The 21,841-nt window shown below is 48.0% G+C and overlaps 1 protein-coding gene across 10 annotated transcripts in view; it reads left to right on the plus strand.

The window, feature by feature from the left end:
* The first annotated feature begins 2,999 nt into the window (after window positions 1–2,999).
* MSI2 (musashi RNA binding protein 2) overlaps window positions 3,000–21,841 on the plus strand; it is a 201,763-nt gene continuing 182,921 nt past the window's right edge. For 3 of the 10 annotated variants that reach the window (XM_056506670.1, XM_056506675.1, XM_056506674.1), the window contains exons 1-5: window positions 3,065–3,327; window positions 3,499–3,539; window positions 3,668–3,749; window positions 4,101–4,185; window positions 8,340–8,381. In XM_056506670.1, coding sequence (XP_056362645.1) covers window positions 3,266–3,327; window positions 3,499–3,539; window positions 3,668–3,749; window positions 4,101–4,185; window positions 8,340–8,381 — 312 coding nt within the window. In that variant the 5' untranslated portion in view covers window positions 3,065–3,265. Of the gene's footprint in view, window positions 3,328–3,498; window positions 3,540–3,667; window positions 3,750–4,100; window positions 4,186–8,339; window positions 8,382–21,841 lie in introns of all 10 variants that reach the window. The other 7 variants (XM_056506672.1, XM_056506678.1, XM_056506671.1 and 4 more) reach the window with 5 other exon arrangements.

Genomic DNA, 21,841 nt, shown 5'->3' on the forward strand with positions numbered 1-21,841 from the left:
GGAACTCGACAGGGAAAAACTCCAGTGTCTGCCCAAAATACAGAGCCACATTTGCACCAGGTGTGAACCAGTGCTGCTTCCCTAAAATTACTGGTTCTGGCATAACCTATTCCTGTTTGGGGACTGGCTGCTGTGTTTTTAAGTAACTCCCTCCTGCACAGCCACACTCAGTGGTTTTTGTTTGTTTTCCTGCCTGGCACTGTGCTGCTGTAAGCCCCAGGGCTGGGCAGTGCTCAGGGCTTGGGTTTGGTGGTTTCCTCTCAGGTGGGAACAGAGGGGAGGCAGCACAGGAGGAGGTGTAGAACTCCCCACCAGGAAACACAGGTGATGTTCAGCCTACAATGAAATAAAAAATATCCAGTGCACTAAGTCTGCACTCTGCTGAAATTCTGTCTGCAAATATCACAACCAAAGCTGCTAAGTGCTGTGCACTTAAAAGCCTGTCCTCTGCTGTGAATCCCAGGGACACATAGGAAGTGTTTGCCCAGCTTTTTGGAGATGTGGGTGGTGCCTAGACAGCCCTGACCAGTCTGACACCACAGAGCCCAAAGACATCTCTTCCATCCCCTGTGCTGTCCTCTGAGGCAGGGCTGGCACACCCTCTCTCCTGGTGTGGCTCTGTGGGTGCTGCAGGCATTGGGGTGATGCCTGAGGCAGAGATGCACCAAGCAGACCAATTGTTTGCAATGTCAAATCTGCGTTTTAAGTGATCTTTGACTTCCTGGCAAATTCCCCAGCATATCACCCCCTGGAATTCTATCTAAATAATGTTTGTCAGGTGAAGCCACAGCTGGGCAGCAGGCAGGGCCCTGCTCCTCACTGGGGACCTCCAAAACCCACCGGCCAATCAATCTCCACAACCTGCTAAATGATAGATGGAATGTAATATAGGTCGTTATTTCTTCCCTATGCGTGAAAATGAATTATTCAGTAAAGATTTAGATCCTTTTTATTATGACACTAAATTTATAGAGCATACAAAACATAAATGCAGATTTCTACAGCCCCAGATAGATGAACTCATTCTGCAGGCAGTGTGAGGTGGATGCAGCCCCTTTGCTGCACAGCAAAGATGGGATGTCCAAGATGGGAGACTGGGACCTGCCACCTTCCTTACCTGGAACAGCATTCCCAATCCATGGCCAGCTGGTGTAGCAGCCCCAGGTCTCTTTGTTTCAGAAGTCAGGCTCTCAGGGCCCATGTATCTCCAAGGAGATTTGGGGTCTCATGTCACGTTGGCCTCATAAATACTGATCTTAACAAACTCTGCGTCTCAGCCTCTGATATGAAATGGGAGTTGTAAAAATTGAAAGGAAATTGGTGAGGCTAAAACCTGCTAATGAGAGTAGGTACTAGGTGAGTATGTGGACAGATGTGATTGTCCCAAATTCACCTGTCCTGTGGAGCCAGCGTGGGGGATCTGGGCTGGTTTGAATCAATAGCACTAACTTTCCTTGTTATTGGGCTAAATGTTGCAACTTTTAATTGTGCAGCTAGGGAGAACGATACCCCTGGCCAGCAGTTAGAGATGTCAGCTTTGCAGTTCATTAGCTACTTCCCAAATTCCTCTGAGACTTTGGATTTTTAGCATGAACATTAGAGGTTGGAGAGGAGGAGAGCAGAGGGCAAGTCTGCAAATTCTCAGTGGGCTGGAGGAAAATCTGGGATTGGGACTGGAACAGCACCTTTGGGGTTGGGTGCTGCCAAAGGAGCAGGACAGCGAGTCCTGGTTTGTCACCTTTGGGTTTCAGGTGCTGAGTGTGTCCCCAGACCATCCCTGGTGCCGTGGGTTTGGCTTCTGCAGTGACAGCAGTGCTGAGAAAGAGCAAAACTGACTGAACAGATTGAAACTGGTCACCCCCTGAACCCAGCCTCAGCTCTGGGGGAGGTGGAGAGAACGTACTGATAAAGTCTTCCCAAAGCCATTTGACCTGTAATGTTCGCTGATGGAGGGGATAGCAGTGGAGATTTCCTTTTAATATATAGCAATCCAAATTTCTTTCAGAGCCATAAGCAGCTGCACTGAAGCTCCTTCTGTCCATCAGCAAAATCTCTCTTGTGCTTGTTCATTCTGGAACCCCTTTAAAATTCTGCACCGCTGCTGGAGAGATTAAAGGGGTAATATAACCCCAGGAACTGCTCTCCTGACTAGTAATTTCCCAGTGATTATTATGAGAAATAGCTAAGATCTAAAGGAGGCTCAAAGGGGGGAGAAAAAGACTATTCTTTAATCCCCCCCACCCATTTCCTTTGCACATTGGTGCTGCTCACTCTGCTGGGGCAGGGCCAGGTCATCCCCTTTTCCCTGCCCACTCTGGAGGAGCAGAGCCTGTCCTACTGCTGAGCCAGAGTTCAGCACTTCATGGCAAAACAAACCAAATAAAAGGAATTATATCCCATTTTACAGAGCTTCTCCAGTGGGCCTGACCTCCCTGCCCTCTGCACGCTCACTCGTTCCCCCCTTATTCATTAGTCCCTGCAGGAAAGTACATCCGTATACTTCTCCCAGCCCCAGTAAAAATATTATAATCCCTGAGCTGGAAATAGTTGGCAACCCCAAAACAGCTCTTGCAGGCTTGGCTGCTGAACTGGGAGGTCTTTGTAGGGAGGCACTCGGTGCTGCACAGGTGGAGGAACTCAAACTCCATGGATGTCTCTGAAAATGTAGGGCAGCGTGGCTCAGTCCTGCTGGGCGCGCAGCCCCTGCTCCCACCAGCGCTCCTTAGTTTAGGAGAACGTGATTGCTGTAGGGGGGACAGTCCCGGTTGTGGCGGACCTGAGGGGACAGTCGCGGGTGTCGCGGACCCGGGGGTGTCATTCCCGGTTGTGGCGGACCTGAGGGGACAGTCGCGGGTGTCGCGGACACGCGTGAGGGACGGACACGCGCGGGAGGGGAGGGGGGGCGGGAGCTGCGCGGGGAGGGCGCGGTGACGTCACGGTGACGTCACGCAGGGCCACGCGCCGGCGGAGGCGCCGCCCCCGTGAGGGAGGGGCGGGATGGAGGGAGGGGAGGATGGCGGCGGGGGGAGGGAGCGCCGGCGCGGCGCTGAGCTAAGCCGATCCCACGTGTGACGGATCTGGCTGCTGCCCCAGCGCCTCTCCAGTGAGATCCTCCGGTAGCGGAGGGAGGAGGAGGAGGAGGAGGAGGAGGGGGGAAGGGAAAAAGGGGCAAAGCAAGCGGAGCGAACCGAGCCGGAGCCGGGCCGGGGGGGGCGGGTTGGGCGGGCGGGGGGGGTTCTCTAAGGGGCTCTCGCTCGGCGCGGCCATGGAGGCGGACGGGAGCCAGGCTACCTCGGGGAGCCCCGGAGAGGCGCAGCACGACCCCGGGTAAGTCGGCGGGGCGGCGGGGGCGCGCAGCGCGGCGGTGAGGGGCGGTCAGGCGGGCCCGCCCCGCTCCGCGCCGCTCCGCTCCGCGCCCCTCCGCCCCGCCGGGAGCTGCCCCGTCAAAATGGCCGATCCCGCACCGGCGCTCAACTCCGCTCTGCTCTCTCCCTCCAGCAAGATGTTCATCGGCGGCCTCAGCTGGCAAACCTCACCAGGTAACCCCCGCCCGCCGCCCCCTCCCCACGCGTGTCCCGCCCCGCGTGGGCCGCGTCCCGCCGCGCCGGGCCCTGCCCGCGCCCCCCCAGCCCTGACCCTCCTCTCCCTCTCTGCTCTCTCTCCGCAGACAGCCTTAGAGACTATTTTAGCAAATTCGGAGAAATTAGGGAGTGTATGGTCATGCGGGACCCCACCACCAAGCGCTCCAGGTAAAACCGCCGCCCACCCCGCTCGGACTGACAAACTTCGCGAGTTGCGGTCGGGGCGGGGGGACCCGCACCCCCCAATCCCACCCCAAAATCCCAGCCCCGCATCCCACCCCGCGCGTGGGGCTCTGCCCGCCCGCATCCCTGCAGCCCCGAGCAGGAAACAAAGCGGCCGGTGGAGCCGGAGAGGGGCCGGGGGTCGGAGCCGGCCGCCCCTGCACCCGGAGGCTTCGGGGGAGGGCGGCGGAAGGAGGGGGGACCCAGCGGTTTATTTTTACGACTTCTCCCTTTGGCTCTAATTCTCATCACCACCCCCCCCCCCCCCGCCATCCCCTCGCTCTTTGTCTCTCGCAGAGGCTTCGGGTTCGTTACGTTCGCGGATCCGGCGAGTGTAGACAAAGTGCTGGCCCAGCCGCACCACGAGCTGGACTCCAAGACGGTAGGTGCTGCGGGGGCCGCCGCCGGCCCTGCGAGCCCGCTCCAGCCTGTCATTGAACCGGGACCTTGCGTGCCTCCGCTTTCCTTCCATATTTTTTTCTAGGCTCTGCCTTTTAACTTACCGAAAGCGGTAACTTTCGTGGGGTTTTTTGGGTTTGTTTTTTTTGTTGTTGTTGTGTTTTGTTTTTTATCCCCGATAGCCGAATTCGCCCGTACCGACCGCTGGCTCCTCCCCCGGCCTTATATTTTATTGAGCGGTGACATTGAAAAAGCTGTGGAGTAAAATCCAACTTTTTTTTGGTGTTGGGCTGCGGCATGCTTTCTGCAGGGAACTTTGTGATTCTTTTGATTGATTATTTATGTGTTGTTAAGCGCGTTTCAAGGTGGGAGTGACTTACTGCCGAGCCGTGGAAGCTGCTGCTCGTGTCATTTCCCAAAGTCATTTTTTGGAGAGGTCCCCTCACCTGTGACGGCAGGGCCCCTGCGAAATGCACGCGGTCATTTCTGGGAAGCTCTGCAAGAGCTGGAGAGTGGATGTGGTAGAGAAGCACAAGTCCTAATGTGTTGTTTCTCCAGAGCTTTTTGCTGCACTCAGTCTCTAGTGCATAATATAAGAAAAAAAAAAAATGCTTGTGAGATGCAGCTGTTTTTTTGTTTGTGATTTTTAAATTTATTTGTTTTTAATAAACATTACACTTGTTCGGAGCTTTTTAAACAAAAATTCCACACCTGAGTTTTCCCCCTGCCCCAATATGGTGTTTTCAGTGTTGGGTCAAACAAAAGGTATTAGGAAAGTGCAGCTCTGGGCCCTGTTTTCTCCCTGTGATCAAGGCCAAGCAAAAGGATGAAGTTTTGTGCCTCCTTACTTCGCTGTAGTTTTCAGCCTCGGCAGAGCTGGGAGGGGAGGGGGGAAGGACACTGCTAGAGGTCATCAGTGCTCTGGTGCTGCTGGCTCTGGAGGGGGCTGTGTTTTGGGAAGGGAAGGCTGGTGCTGGTGGAACTGTCTGCACAGACATTCTGCTGGGCACAGCCAGCGTGGTCCTTACTGTCCCTGGGGTTTATAGTCTGTGCTCTGGGGCTTAAGGGTTTTATTTTAACCTGAGCGTGGTGTTAAGGGCAGTCTCGGTGCTGCAACATCTCACGGGTGAGATTATAGTTAAATGAAGAAAGGGAGAAGCAGGCAGCAAATGTGAGGATATGGGGTTTTTTTAAATGTAATTTATAAGGAAACAAAAAGCCTAAAGCTCTTGTAGAAGCAGGTGGAATCTAGTGTTTTAATTCGACCTACAGATTCTGCTGGGCTTGCCTGAACACGAAGCCCATGCTTTCACATGCCTTAATAATTTGATTTTAGGTTTAATCAGATATGGTAAGATAACTGATTCAGCCGTGCTCCTGAAATTAAACTCACTAGACTTTTCATGTACAGCTATATTTTCTATGTGTTTTTAAAGATAAATTTAGATTAGAAGAACAAAGGCAAACAGTATCTTGAACGAGAGTTTAAAAAAAAAAATCATGGGAGGACACCCTGTCATATTTCTGACTATAATTAGGTCCTCCCCCAGCTTTTTTCTTGTATCACAGTCTAGTCCCTGCAATGTATTAATTTGCTCTTCTCTGGGGGAGGGGTGAAGAGCTTCACCAGGGCAAATCTGCCTCGGTTTTGGTTGTGTGATAATGATTGAATCAATCTGAATACAAAACTGGCCTTAGAAGCAGTAACAGCTTAAAAGTGAAGCACGGAGGCAGGCAGGTCCTTTCAGGCGTGTATTTGTAGAGTATTGTAGTAACTGTTGTGCAGTATAACAAGGCATTTGACTCTGTTTCAACGTTCAGCACAGGAGGCAGATCGGTTGGGTATTGGCATGGAAACGTCGCTCTTGTTTACAGTTACGTTAAAAGCTTTGTTTAGGTAATGGCCATTCATATCAGAAATAGTATTATAGTCATTTCCTAGAGGACTTGTAGATACAGTAAGTAGAATTGTACCTAACTAACTAATTTTTTTATTTTGGTAGAACTTTGGTTTTTTGTTTTTGTTTTGGTTTCTTCTTTTTTTTTTTTTTTTCCTTTTTGGTTGTTGTTTAAATAGTTGACAGGGTTATGCAAAAGGTATGGATTTGCCACATTCATTGCTAGTGTTTGTCTTCAAAGGCTGGTGTTTATCCCAAAGGTTTTGGGAAGGAAAATTCAGTTCTTTTAGAAAATCTGTCGCTGTGGTGCAAGGGACTCCATGCTCTTTGAACTGACCTTCAGAAATGAATGTGTTGCTTTGGAGTTAATGGCTCTCCCAGCTTTTTACCAGCAGGACTTTGCAGTGATGTCCCTCTGGTGGGCCTGGTGTTCTTTGGTGGGAAAACTTGTAGTTTTGGAGCAGGCATAGAAATGTGCATATTTTTCCACCTTTGGGTATCGCTGTGGAAAATCCGTACCTGTTGTATTTCCCCAGTAGACAAATGCCTAGTCAGTGCTGAATATATTTGTAGATAATGTTAATCTCTATGAAAAGGTTAGCTTTCTAGATAAATAATTTTACTTTTTATGCTTTTTGAACAATAAAGTGGCATGTAATCGCTCATTTCTCAGGTGTGTCCTAAAAAAAATACAATATTTATATCTGATGGAGGCAAATCAGTTTATCAGTTGCACATCAAATGTCTGCGGTATTTCCCATTTTGACAAATTAATTGAGTAAAACTGCTTTTTAGGAGAGGCCCGTGGTTATTTAGCAGTGGCAGGAATATTTATCACCACAGGAATAACAATACCAAATGGAAACATCTCCTCTTCTTCATCGGGGTTTACTCAGGGGGGGAAACACGTCCAAACCCAAACTCTAAAAGCAAGCTTGTCCTTGTGAATGTACTGAACACAGCCAGCATCAGTGGCAGCAGTTGGTTGGGCAGGCAAGGACAGCACTGAGAGCAGTTGCAGGTTGCACAGTTCAGGTAGGATCTAGTACTTTAAAAGCTCCTTTTGCAGCCCCTTTATTAGAAGATGTCTGTGTGCAGGTGCTGCTGAGAAGCAGAAGTGAAAGCAGCAGCAGCCAGGCGTTGTGCTGGGATTTAGGGGGGGGCTGTAAGGCTTTGATGTTTTTGTTTACATCCAGCCCTGTGCCTGCCTGCTCCCTCCAAATCATTGCTGTGCCTCTGCCTTTCTGCTTTCACGGGATTTTTGAATGGGAGAGAGAGGAGTCCCTTTTTAGAGATGACCCCTGTGGAGGCTGTGTGAGGGTGCAGAATTAGCATTTTGGAATGCAGAGGGGACGTGCTAATTGATGCAGCGCAAGGGGAGCCAACGCTGCATCCTAAAGCAGGGCAGGGGGTAAAGCAAGGAGTTTTTTTCCCCTTTCTTTTTGTCTCTGGTGACATGCTTCATTCATGGGTAGTTCAAGTAACTCCTTAAAACCTTTTTTTAGAAGTTTAGTTTTGATTTCAATGTGTGTATACTTCACACACATGAAACTCTTTTGTGACTTACTCTCCTCCCTTCCCACCCCATCCCAGAAATGCCCCTTTGGAGATTTTTTTTTTTTTCCTCACATATTTTCCTTGAGAATAAATCAAATCAACTGGGCATATTATTATATTATATACTCTAGTCCTTTGAATGTTTCCGTTTTAATAATTGAAATGTGAATAAATTGATTTTAGTTTTGACTTTACTTTTTTGTGTGCCGTTGCTTGTCAATTAGCAAAACAAAGCAGAGAAAAAGCAACCCCAAACCAAGTGCAGGAAGGGGCAGGTGTCAAAGCCACCAAGTTAAGATTCTGCTCAGGAATGCTGCCCCTCTTTCTGTGCAACCTCTAGGGCGTGTGGGTAATCATCAGCCTGCAGTTCTGGTGGTAGAGGCAGCACCCAGGGACTGATGCAGAGCTCCCTGAGCACCCACGGGGATTGCTGCCCAGAAGATGATGGAGGAGAAGTGCAGAAGAGATGTTTTCTTCCTGTCTTCCCGTCTCCCTGCCCCTGCCAAACTCCCGAGACAAACCCAGACTGTGACCTATCATTTCCAGAGTAGCTCTGGATGACCCGGTGTGCTGAATTACAAGCCTGAGAAATGAGGGATTAATAATTCAGTGATTTAAAATTAAAGTAATGTAAAATGACAACCAAAGCTGCCCTGTTGATTTCCCCTTTCTTTTTCCTCAGATTGACCCTAAAGTTGCGTTTCCCCGACGAGCACAGCCCAAGGTAAGTAGGAGGATCGATAATAGGATTTCAGGCACACAGAGAATCGTTGTTGCCAGGCAGTTCGGGTTTCAGCCTGGGAATTGGCAATGAAAGCTCTAAAAGCCGAGTGTTCCTCTGGGGGGATCAGGGCGTGGCTGGAGCCCAGGAGGCTCCTCCGTGTCCGTGGGTCTGTTCTGCAGCCCCTGCCCGGGCTCCTGCTCCGTGCTCTGGGTTCTGCCTGGTGTCTACCAAGAGTGTTTGGATTAAGTGCAGGCTTCAGGCTTGTTTTGGGCTGAGCTTTCAGTTCTGTGGTTGTGATGGATGGGGATATATCTCTGCCTTCATTGTTTGCAAATTTTCTTTTGTATAACTGGAGAGATGTGTGCAGAGCTGTGTGTGAGCCTCGGGTGAGGCTCCGAGCTCTGGGCTGTTGTTCTGCAGGGGAGCAGTGAGGTGACAGTGTCCTGCTGGTCAGGCTGGCCAGAGCAGTGGCCTGGTGGTGCTGTGGCCAGGCCTGGTGGTGGCACAGGGACACTGTAGGGCACAGACACTTCCTGCCTGTGCTCTGTGTGCCATTTCTCCTGGAGGAGCTGCCTGTGCAGTACGAGTGGTTGTTGCTCTTTAGGTTGTGCCTAATGAAAACAAGTCAGCTTCAAAGCCAAGCTTGCAGCGTGTGAATTTTGAAAGCCAGAGGCTGAAAGAAAACTTTGGTAATTGACTTTTTTTTTTAATTTGTTTTTATGAGTCTGTTGGAAAAACTTAATTTAACTGATGTATGGCACTTGTGTACAGACTTGCCATCTTGGGTAACTTCAGTCTTCTGGTAAAAACGGGAGGAAAAGGCTGCAAAGTTGTAGATGCAAGTCAGTAAGGAAAAGTGGTTTAAAGTTGGTGGGAAACTGCCTGACCAACAGTCTGAGCTGTTACTGCATCCAGCTCCTCATGAAAGCAAGCAGTGGAGCTGTGTGTGCTGAACCATGATGTGAAATATTGCACAAAATAGGCATCTAGGAAAACCCTGTGTCATTTAAAACCCCCAGGCATAGCTCAGGAGAGGGGCTGGGGAGTTCTTAAAAAGAAAAAAAAAAGAACAAACCCCAGCAGCCTACTCACAGAATTTTGAACCAGACTAATGCAGGCAAATGTTTAGAGGTTCTTTTCTTCCTAGGACATATCTAATAACTAATTGGTGAATAATAGTGTGCCTGGCTTGCTTCTGCTCTGAGCAAAGAGTTTATAATGTGTGGGGCTTGTGGCTTCTGGATTATGTTGTTGGATTGATGCCATCTGCAATATACAATTTAAATTTTGATGTGCCTATCCCCCTTCCCAATACCTTTTAAAGGTTAATTTACATTTTAAACTGCCTTCAGTGCCAGTTACCTGTTTCTACAGTGTTCTTTGGAGAAGTTTGTAATGCTTACAACAGAGCTGTTAAGCTGTCCCATGTGATTTTTTCCTAACAATTAAAAAAACCAGGACACGCTTTACGTCGAGGATATTAGTGAGTTAAATTTTTGTGTTAAAGAATGCAAAATCAGGTCGTATTGACAAAGGGGATTTTGTTTTTCTACATGTAGAGGTTTTGTTCCATGGTTTTTGGTAACAGGCATCTTTCAGGCATGGGGCAAATGCTGGAATGGACATCAAATTCCACTCCTAGCAGGAACTCGCTCTCTCTGGAGAGGTCAGCAGTGTCTGTTGCTGCTTTTTACACAGTTGTCCTTTCTAAAGTGTTGGGATTTCTACAGGGTGCTTGAAAAAAAATCTGAAGATTGAAAACAGCCTGATTTGGAGACTGGAGAAAAGCAGATGCAATAAAGAGCAGATTTTACGTCAATTATGATGTATTATTCTGGCAAGCATTTCATAATCTGAATATTTTGTTTTCTGTTTTTTTAATTAGATACTGAATTAAGGTTTTGGACTTTCGTTGTTCATTTATCCCAGTTGAATAGCAAATGCTCGGCGTTAAAATGTGACTGTACTTTAGTCTAATTAACTAGCTAATGCTCGGGCCTGTGGAGATTAATGGCATTTAATGAAATGTCTCTGTCTCTAGGTGCAAGGAGAGAATTTGTGTTTTTTTGGTTTTTTTTGTTTTATTGTTTTGTTTGGTTTTTTTTCCTGGGTAATCTTCCTTGTCCTCCTGATCCAGGGAAATTGCCCAGCCCAGTGAAACGCTTTCTTTGGGGCTTTTCAACCGCAGCTCCGTGGTTTGACACCTCTCTGGTGATGCAAATTGGCTCCAAGCAGGCAGAGGCAGGTTGTACCAGCCCAACATTCTTCTGATTTCCTGAGAATGACCCGGAGAATCCTGATTGCCTGCACTGGATTACCGGCACGGGTAATCTGCTCTCCTTCTGAAAGGCAGGACCACTTGAAGCCATTGTTTTAGGAGATGTGCTGCAGGGTTTAACTCCTTGGGCTTCTGGTGGGTATATGGCTCCTTGCTTGGGCTGCTGTTCCTTGATAAAAATCTGTCTTCTGAGTGCTGGAAGGCAGTCAGTAGTAACTGGAGATCATTTATAATTCTGCTGACTTAAAAAATCTTTCAAACGCGGCAGTGATGGGGCACCAGTAGTTTTGTGCCCCCTTTTAAATATTGAAGACTACAATACTTTGACTTACTGTTATACATAGCCTGCCATTTCTGATGTTACCTGCTGTTAGCTTGGAAAGCCTTATCCAATTTAACATGTTCATTAGATATTTTCAAATGTAAGCAATTTACTCCCTCACGCCTCCGCTTTAGGGATTTATTTCAAAAGCAAACCGAACCTGAAGAGCAAAGGGACAGCAGCCTCTGACAATGAAGTAGCTCCTAGGCCATGAAAATGCCTTTGGTATGGGAATTTGGATGCTTTGTTGTGCAGAGCCATGTGTGAAACAGGCAGGTAGAACTTCAGGCAGAGCTCACAGCTAGTGAGGCTGCCCATGGAGGGCAGTTCTGTGCTCAGCTTCCTCCAGGGTGGGACTGAGGTACTTGTTCTCCTGCACTTCCTACCTGTGGCTGGGAATTGCTGCCAGCTCTACAGGCTGGAGCTGCCTGCAGGGTGTGTGGCACTGCTGTGCTCTGGGCTGTGCTCTGCAGCCTTCAGTGGAATGGAAGGGGCAGGGTAGGAAACTGCTGCTGCTGGAGCTGCTGCACTGCTGTGGGTGGCACTGCCTGGCTGGTGTCCTGTGTGCTGGTGACCCTGGGTGCAGGTCAGATGTTTTAACTGAGGGTCTGGTCTGCATGGGTCAGTGTAGAACACCAGTGGCCATTTGGTCACACAGCAGCAGGATTGATTAGGTGAGGGAGGTATTTTGTGTGGCAGTGGGCTGGGGGTGCAGGACCCTGATGTGTCACTGCCCCAGGGGCTGTGCAGGGCTGTCCTGGCCCCTCTGTGCCCCAGGCAGGCCCAGATCTGCACGGTGCCAGTGGCCAGCTGGGTTTCCTGTCTGGCTGGCCACGTGGGCTCTGAGCAGTTGTGCACATCTGGTCCTTCTTGGGCAAGAGGCAGTGTCAACAGCTCTCCTTTCATGTGAGACACTGCTGCTTAAAGCCATGTGGAGCTGCCTGTTCCACAGCAGCAAATGGAGGGCATGCCCTCTCAGAATGACACCCAGCCTAACCTGGGATTTTTTTTAGAGCTAACCAGTGGATTTGGATGTCTGATTCCAATTAAGTTAACTGTGGGTGGGGTGTCTGCATCCCTTGGCTGTCTGATAAGCCTCAGCTAAAGTAGCAGGGAGAGATTTTATTCCAAAGCAAATGATGGACTTGAAAATCAAGAGTTCTGTTTGTTTTCTCCCTGTAAACTCCTCCAGGTTAGTCCTACTACTTCCCATCTTATTTTAGGTATTAGGTAGATTTTGAAATTTCCTTGGTTTTTTTTTTTTTTTTTTTTTTTTTTTTTTTTTTTTTTTTCTTCTTCTTTTCCTCAAAAGAATGTGAACTGGACACAGTAGCAGAAATCAGGATTTTTCCTTTCCTGCCACCCTTCCTTCCCTACCAGGCTGTAAAGAGCAGCAAGGTCAGACCTTTTCCAGATGATTTTTTCAAAATTCTTTTTAGATTCCCCTGCTTTTGCAAGTCTGGGTGGAGGAAGGGAGGAAATATTTCTTGCTGTTGGCATCAGGCATAGATGTGTAGCTTGATAATAATCATGGTATCATCTGTGTGCAGAGCAATGTGAAGCCCCCCCCAGATGGTGTGGGGGATTATTTTGGGTGGTCCATGGCCACTGCTTGGGTGTCTTGTTCAACCAGCCTTGATGTGGATCCCTTGTCCAGGGTAAGCTGCTCCAGGAATTTGCTTCCCTCTGGCATTGGATGGCCCAGTGGAAAAGTTTCAGAGTCTTGGCTGATGAACACAGCTCCAGGCAGTGGAGGATCAGGGTTTGGACCCCTTGTCCTGGGGTTTGTGCTCTCTGCCTGAGGCAGAGGGAGATCTCTGTCCTTGGATGTCACAGCCAGAGGAGGAAGGGGCTGTGCAGGGCCCTCTGTGGAGTGCAGTGACTTCTGTCAGAAATGAGCTGAGCTGGATTTAGGTAACTCTTGTTTTTTGGAGATGTAAACATTTATTTCTTCTCCCCAGTCACTCAGGTAGATTGTTCATGTTGTCCTGAATCCCCACAGACTGTCTTGTACTTGTTAGAAAGTCTGTATTTCCATTCTCATTGCCTAAGGATGTCTTTCATGTTAAGAATAGTCCTAATGTACTTTCCTTCCATTTGACATACTAAAAATTGCTAATGAAAAATTAAAATTGAACATTGTCTATCACGGCATTTTTTTAAAAGGAAGTTCTACATTGCCTCTGTTTTCCTGTATTGTTGGATTAGTTTTAATGGCATTATCAGGTGACTTTTGTGCACTTGTATATGTCAGGAAAGGTTCTGAGGTAGAGAGGTGAGGGAAGTGGAAGGAGAGCAGCATGCTGACACCCCTGCATCCCTCTGCCTCCAGATTGAGTACATCTCCTCTGCAAAGTGCTGAGCCTTTATCAGCCCCGGGGTAGGTCTGCTAATGACTGATCTAAAACCATCAAATTCATTTATTTGTCACTGCCAGTGACAGGCCAGTTAATGCTAATGGATTCTTTTTTTAGCCTGTTGACTCTGGTGATAGTCTCTAAATGTTGTGAAATCCAAAGCATTAAGGGAACTTGGAACTTATTTTTAGAGGAGAGCCACTGAAACAGGGCAAGGTGGGATGTGTGCATCAGGATGTATGTTGTGCTGAGAAGGAGAAAAGAACAATCCTACTTCATTAAGCTCTACTCCTTAAGTCTTTGCTGTTCCTAATAGTTATATAATAAATATATACATATTATTATTATATATAATAGCAGACTTTTCAGTTGTGTTTTAGTGTTGTCTTTAGACACATTTTGGGTCATGCTATAAAGCAAAGAGAAGCTGTAAATAGTCAGTCATCTTAGGGAAAAGTGGTGTGTTTCAGAAAATGGTTCATCTCAGGGCCTGAATCTTCTCTGCCCCTATTGTGTGAAAGCACTTAAGCATATACTTAAGTTGGCATAAGCATGTGGGTAAGTGCTTTGCTGAATCAGCATGGGCTCAAAGCACGTTATTAAATGCTTTGTTGAGCTGTGAATCCCGTAGCAGAAAAAGATTAAAAGATTACTTTGTGTATTTGACAGTACTTTGTATACGGTCAGTTCCATCACTTCTTCAAATAGGCAGTTTCATCTGTCTCGTGTTCCCCCCTCCACTGGAGGATCTCACTCACAAGAAAATACTAATCTGCTGTTTCCTCAAAAAACTGATTACAAGGGCAGTGTAGCATCAGACTTTAAAGAAAAAAATCATTATTGAAGCTTAATTTAGTCTCTAGCCCTGAAATCACACATTCTGTTTGCCTTAGTCACTGGAATAATTCTGTAAATTATGTGAGTAGTGTTCAACGTGGCCTATGATTTTTATGATGTTGTTGCTGTAGAACTTGTGGTTTGCTGAGTAATTTGAGAGTTACTGTGAAACTTTGTCGTCAGATCAGCATGCGGTATTAATAAGTTACTTCTAAACTTTGGCATTTTGCTGCTCTCCTTCTGAAAGTATTTCTTCTATTTTTTTTGAGTGCAGAGAAAATCTGAAGAATGTTGGGAAGTTGTTCTCCCCTGCTCAGTCATTCCCTGTGCTGGGACATCTGCAGCTGGGTGTATTGTTGTGACTGAGCAGGCTTAAATTAAGATTGTACTTTGGGAGCTTTGTATTATAAAGAAGGACCCTGCTAAGGCTTATGCAATCCTGCACAAGAGGAATAGTCCCAGAGACCTCAGTGAGCACAGTGAAATGCAGACAAGGCTCCTTAATATGTTGAAGTGTATGTGGCAGGAAGGGTGAAGGAAAAGAAGCATTGACAGCAGCAGAAAGCGTCGCTGCCTCTGCCCTGCCCTCCCCAGCAAAGACTTGCATTAATTTCCCATTGACTCTGATGTACAATAGGGAAGAGGTTTCAAGCTGACTGAAGGGGCAAAGGTCCAAGAAAACTACTGTAGCAAGAACTGATGCAGAGTGACAGTAATGAGGTGGCCTGGCAGGTGGGAGGGAAAAATGGTGAGGTGGGGGAAAGAAACTAATATCTGGTGATTTAAGTAGTTCCCAGGGTTTGAAGTTGTTAAGTCCCCCTGGTTTTATTTTCCTTCTGAGGTGGGGCTGAGCAAGGCTCCTTGGCTGGGATGTGGGTCCTGGTACAGCTGCAGTGCTCCTGCCCAGGGCTGGGCCCTGGGAGTGCTGGTGTGGCCCAGAGGGTACAGAATTCCTCTGTAGTGCTCCCAAACCTGTGCTCTGCTGGTTTAATCAGTGTTTTAGTATTCCTTACTCAGAGCTCCTCTTTACCTTGTTCTGTGGGTCAGTTTTGCATCAAAGAGAAGGTGAGGAGCACAGGGTGAAGAAGTGTTTTGAAGTTTTGATCTATTTAAGATAAAGACTGTGAAGTGCCGACAAGACTTTGAGCTTCTTGGATGCTGTGTAAAGAGAATGCCTGCTAGATAGAGTCTGGGGAGCCTTTAACCAATTGCTGGATAAACACTGTGCAGGAATCTTCCCAAAGGGTAACGTGGTGTGGTGTGAAGAGGTTGCAGGGAATTGGGATTTGTCCTAAGTCTCTGTGAACCCCCCTGGACTGGGAGGTGTTGCTCTAGTCAGGGGCCTGGTTTGTGGCAAAGCTTGCCAGCTGCAAGCCCTCAGCCCTGGCAGCTTTGGTGTTTGTTGCACTGCTGGAGGAAGGTGTTGCTGAAGGGGATGTTGCCAGGGATTCTTCTGCAGTGCTTGCTGAAGAGTGAAGCTGCTGTGTAGTTCTCCTCTTGGCTGTGTGATCAGTCATTTATGTTCAGAGCTGTGTTGGTGTGATTCCCTGCTCTGAGCCTGAGCTGTGTGCAGGGCTCCATATGTACACAGAGCATTTATCCTTTTGCCAAAGGTTTGCAGAGTGCTGTAAATGAGTGTAAAGATGTTTCTTTGCTGGTGAAGTTTGCTTGCTTCTGCTGTTGTATTTGGCAGACCTACAGAGCCCATAGCAGCATGTTGTGTTCAATGAATTGTGGGAGGGAGCAGAAAACATTGGAAAGAAATCCAAAGGTAGTGCTGAGATGGGAAATGTGATAGGAATTCTCTGAGGATGGGTGGTATTGCCCCATCTTTAGGTCTGGGTGTTGGGTGGTGTGAGGTCTTGTTCTCTGCCATGTCCTCAGGATCCCTGAGAGATCTCTCCTGTGAGTACTGAGCAAGCCCTGAGACCACTACAGCAAAAACTGTTGGCCTCTTGCAGCAGGACTGCCTCTCCTCAGAAAATCACTGCTGTCTCTACTTGGAGTTGTTTTTGGGATTGATTTGCACCAGACATCTCATCCTCCTCCTCAGTCACCTTATGTAAGTGAGCTCTCAGACTCCAGCCCCTGACTGATGTCCTGCTGAATACACACCAAACATTTAACTGTACCTTCTGCAAACACTGCCTGGTGAAAAACCCCTGACAAAGCTGCCATGAGAACGTCCCAGGCCCGCTGCTGGCTGGGCTTGAGAGCTGAGGAGCTGTCACTGCTGCTCAGGTGTGGTGCTCTTGGCACAGCGTGTAGGAGCCCAGCTGAGGCTCTGGTGGGCCTGGAGTGAAGGGTCAGAGAAGCAAGGGCAGCAGGGATTATCCAAGATGTGAGCGTGGCAGCGTTGGGGCTGGGGCCCAGACTGGGCCAAGCTGGGGCTGCAGTGTCTGGAGGGGTGTTGGCAGCATCCCTGAGTGTGGGGGGCACAGCACTGTGCACTGCCAGCTCTCTGTGGGACTTGTCTTTGAGGGGTTAAACCAGGCTTTTGTTGTTTTTAACGACTTTTGACTGTAAAATTGGTAAGAGAGGCCCTGAGTGGAGTGGCAGTGCTGTGCTTGGTGGCAGGGGCTGTAACTGCTGAGGTTCCTGCTGAACTGCAGAGGGGGAAGCAAGATAAGGATGTGAGGCCACAGCTTGTGAAAGGCAGTTGTGCTGTGAATTATGGCTCATGCTGGTCCCATGGCTGCAAACCAGCGTGGGGGCTGCAGGGGGGAGCCTGGCAGAGGATTTGGTGGCTCAGAGGGGTTCTACTGGTGCCTTCAGTGATGGGAGGAGAGGGGGAAGCATGCTGAGCTGCAGGTGTCCTGGGGCCTCTGCCTCCAGGTAAGCCTTGGCTGGCTCCTTTGGGGGCTGGCTGCTCCTCTCTGGGTGGCCATTGAGGAGCTGGAAGGGAGGGATGGCTGCTGTGGTGTCTCAGTCCTGTGCAGACAGGGATGGTGTCCTGACATGCTCCCAGAGCTCTGGGGACAGGCTGCCCCAGCATCATAAGCCTCTGTCCCCCTGTGCCTGCCTGGGACCCCAGGGGTGGCTGGCAGTGAGAATCCCCTTTTGTGCTCTAAACTCCTGCCTCACCTAATCCCAGAGCTGGGATCGAAGCAGCAGGTTGTGTGTGTGACATGCTTGGTAATTTATGTATGAGGAGGGAATTGTGATGGTCCTGTGTGATTTTTATTTTTTTCCCCTCTCTCTTTTTCGTCTGGTCACATCCACTATGTCATTAATCTTCCCCATCAAATACAATGATAGTTGAAAGTCTTCCACAGTCATGATTCCCCCAAAGTTTTGTGAGCATGGCTTTGATTTTGTGGTAGTCATAAGAAGTCAGTTTAGATTTCTGGACCTCTTTCTGTAGGTATTTCCAGTGGATGTTTTAGTAGAGGCATTTGTCTTCTCTCTTGATTAAGCATGTGTATGCAATGGGGAAAGAACGAAATATGGAATAGAAAAAAAAATATTAAAACAATTCAGTTACCAGTCCAAAAGCCTTAGTGCTAAAGAGCCATGAAGAAGCTTTATTGGAACTATAATTGCAGACATAAGCAGTGATTATCTGTCTTCGTGCCTTTATAGTCCCCATCACTGTCATCTGAAGCTGATGATAGTGTGAGCAGAACATTATTCAGCTGCTGCTGTGTAATCCTGATCTCTTGCACTACGTAGAAAGTAGCATAAAGAGTCAATTCATTTGAAAGTGTTTTTGCACAACACCTTGCTCATGAGTCTTGAATCAGCAGGGACAGTCCTGGGTTCCAGCCTCACATCCTTGGCCCATCCCAGGCTGGGCAGCAAGGACAGTCCCAGTTTCAGCCCTGGTCCATCCCAGGCTGGGCAGCAGGGACAGTCCCAGTTTCAGCCCTGGCCCATCCCAGGCTGGGCAGCAGGGACAGTCCCAGTTTCAGCCCTGGCCCATCCCAGGCTGGGCAGCAGGGACAGTCCCAGTTTCAGCCCTGGCCCATCCCAGGCTGGGCAGCAGGGACAGTCCCAGTTTCAGCCCTGGTCCATCCCAGGCTGGGCAGCAGGGCAGTCCCAGCCCAGCTCTGCTCCCAGCCCAGCTCTGCTCCCAGCCATGCCCATGGCTCTGCCTGCAGTGCTGGGTGCTGCCCTTTGGGCTGCAGAAGTGAGGAGTTTGGTTGTGTTTTATTGTGGCTTCTAAGAAAGGCAGAGTGTTTGTGCTTTGGGGAGCCCCAGGGGCTTTGTTTTCCAGCAGGCCTGAGCTGTTCTTCAGCAGAGCCTTCCTGGAGCATGAGCCAGTTCTGCCCATTAGGACCGAGAGACGGGCCTGACTGATTCCTGCTCCCTGCTGCATAATAAATCTGATACTAAAATTAGTGTTGGTCTCCCTGGGCCACAATTCTTGCTGAGATTATAGAGAATTGTGTGTGCAGAGAGGAACTGTGGTTGTGTGTGTTCGGTTTTTTTTTTATAACCTTGAGTGTCCAATTTCCAGGTTTTTTACTTAACCCCCCCATCTTTTTCCCCTTTTCCTCTCTTTTGGGAAGTGCTTAGCCTTTCTGTGTATTTTGGCTATTTAAGCCTCTGTCACTGCAGGCAGATGAGTTCCTTGGGAGCTCTTCTGAAGGTTTTGTAATTGAGTCTTTTACCACGGCGACAGGATATTATTAACCTTCAGTAAAGCAATTTATTTCATACTCCTTTGTGGGGATAAGCCTTTTTTCCCCCAGGAAAATACGTATGTGGAAAGGGTTTTGCGTACAGAGGTAGCTGGACTTGCAGCAGTGATTATGATTTTAGAGAAATTAATAATTTACATGAAAAATAGGCAATTCTGTTTGCATCAGTTTAAAAGAAACCTTTGGTCCTGAATGATCCCACTCCTGACCAGTGTTTTATTTTCAAGAACAGACTTTTTGCCTCTTTTCAAAGGTGGCTTTGAAAAGAGGTTGTATTTCATTTTACAGCTCTTGATATTTAGCCTGTGTGAGCAGTAAACCATTTTGTTGTCGTTTTTCAGATGGCCTTAAGAATGACCTGAGAGCTGGAGGGAGGAGTTCCTCACGGGGTCTCCCTCTGGGCATGGCCTTTGCCCTGAAATCAAATGCAGACTGGTCCAGGAGTCGTTAAAGATTGCAGAGCTCCTGGAATAGCAATTTGCAGCCCAGGACTGCTGGATAAGTGGCCAGCCTGGCTGGATCCCTTGTGCTCTCTGAGCAGGGTGACAGAGGCACCGTGTGGGATTTGGGGATCCAGGCTGGGGTGTCGTGGCAGCTCCCTGCACCCTGATTTTTATTTTAAAAAGAAGGATCAGAATATTTCTTTCTGCATGTCCAGTTAGACCTTTTACTTCAGTATTCTGCTAACTTTAAAAAATTAAATCAGCAATGCTCTTGTCCTGTCGAGATATGGAGAGCTCTGCTGTCACAGCACTGCTTTTGGAGTTCACCACACTTTGCAGTAGGAGTGTGTTCTTTTGGCAATTGTATTAGGTGAACTAGGGGTATTCCCACATTGTACAACAGAGTTGGATGAGAGGCAAAGTGCTTTGTCCAGACTTCACGTTTATTATTAACACACTTGAGTCTCTTGGCAGCGTGTGGAGGCTCTAATTGCAGAGTCATCATTCCCCTGTCCAGCTGAACGCTGCTGCCCTGCAGTGGGATGGGCATCCTGGGGCAGTGCTGTGTGTGGCACTTCTGGGTAGGGCTGCACCAGCACCCTGAGCTTCCTGAGCTCAGCCACCTGCTGCTTCCTGCCTGTGTGCTGTGCTGTGATCCAGACTGCCAGTGCCTCTGTGTGCTCCCAGCCCTTTTCCAGAAGGCTGTGCCTGGGCAGCACTCACCTGCTGCAGCCTGGGTCTGCTCACCTGGGCACACCTTGTCCTGCTGGCAGCAGCTTCTGCTGAGAAATGTGTTCTGTGGAAGTGCAAGGCTTCCTGCTGTCCTGTGGCCGTGGTTTGGGGATGGATCTGCCCCCTCCTCACAGCTCATGGGTGTCACTGTGCTTTGTTGGAGCAGTGAGCTGAGACTTCTGAAAATATAGATTAAACCCCAGGGCCTTGCTTTTATCCTGCAGTTTTCACACCCCTGGTGCTGTGCTGCAGAAGGGTTTCTCCAGAACCTGCCCATGCTCAGCCCCGTGGGAAAGGGCCCTTTGCTGGGTGGTCCTTCAGCCTCTCCTGAAATTCCAGGGACGTGCTACATGCAAGGAAATGTTTTTGTTACAGAAAGACTTCCCAGCCCCTTCACATGCTGCTTTTGTAAAACTTTGCAGCTGGTAGATTTATTCTTAAGTCTTCAACTAGAGACTCTTTCTATTTTAAAAATGCTTAAAATACATATTCTCCCCCCCTTCTACTCTGTTGTTGTAAATGAGCCCCACAATCAGTTTTTTTTTTTTCTTTAAAGCTTCCCCACCAGAGATTTAATTAAAATATTGTGAAAGGCAGTCATTGAAAATGAGAAACCTTTTGAGTGGAAGGCACCCTGATTTCCCTCTGCAGAGCTTTTTGTCACCATAGAGATGAAAAGAGAAGCTCAAAATTGCACTTTCCCCTTGTGTGTTGCTGCTGAGGGGCCGTGGCTGCAGGTAGCAGCTGCACTGAGATCAGCAGGGCTGGGGCTGAGCCTTTAACTCTTTGCAGGGCACAAGTGCTGCCTCGGGATTTCCTTCCCCTCTGGAAGCATTTTTCTTAGTTTATTATTCTGTTTTAATTTCCTGTACTTCAGGGCTGGAATTTATCTGGGTTTGTGGAGGGAAGGAGCACAGGGGCCCATCCTTTTGTCTCCATGAAAGCACAAGTCAGCAGCTCTGAGCCCAGCAGAGTCCACTGGGTCTGCTCCCAGCACTGCCACAGTGTCCTGACGTGCTCATGCACTGCTGAAGGAATGGTGCTGGCATCCCACTCAGCCTTTCCAATTTTTTCTTTTAATTTTTTTTTTTTTTAGTTTATAAGTCATAATTCCTCTTTAGGGTTCATGCCTGTCTGATTCTCACTTAAAATAGCTAAGTGTTGGGCTTTTTTCTTGGTTTTCTTTTTAAAATCAATGGGTTAATGGTATTATTTTTTCCTTCCAGTAACCCCTCTGGAAGTGTAGGGATTACTAAATCGAAAATACATGCTGTGAGTGGTAAAACTGCTCTGCTACAGTTTCAAAGACAGTCCCACAAATTGAAGATTATTGGAGGGGACATGACACTGGGCAGTGTTATGCTTTTAATCATTTTAAAAACAAATTTTTCTCCCTAATCGAGTGAAGAGCAGGCTCAAGTGGATTCTTGGCACAAACATCTCAGACAAATGAAAGTAAAATGTATATTGAAGCTGTCTGCTGTTGTGTATTTTATACCATACCTGTCTTGGTGACTGATCTCAAATGGGTGCAGTGGTTCAATTTTAAGCTGTTTGAGTGAGACCTGTTGTGTTTAAACTTTCATATGGAAAGTGAACATAACCCATGTAATGGCATTATTAATGGGGAGTTTCACTAAATTGTAAGTTGCAAATTAATGGTTTAACTCTGAGACTAAATATACAGCTGTGTTCTTGTGTAATGTTACAAGACAAAATTAGATCAAGTATTTAAAACCAGAAGGGCCTCATCCAAACCCAGTGGGTGTGTTCCAGGGACTTCAGTAGGCTTTTCCACCTGCAGTGAGGGTGCAGAGCTGTAGCCCCAGCAGAGTCATCCAGATGGGT

The sequence above is a fragment of the Oenanthe melanoleuca genome, chromosome 19, assembly GCF_029582105.1.
Source record: "Oenanthe melanoleuca isolate GR-GAL-2019-014 chromosome 19, OMel1.0, whole genome shotgun sequence".
NCBI classification, from domain to species: Eukaryota; Metazoa; Chordata; class Aves; order Passeriformes; family Muscicapidae; genus Oenanthe; species Oenanthe melanoleuca.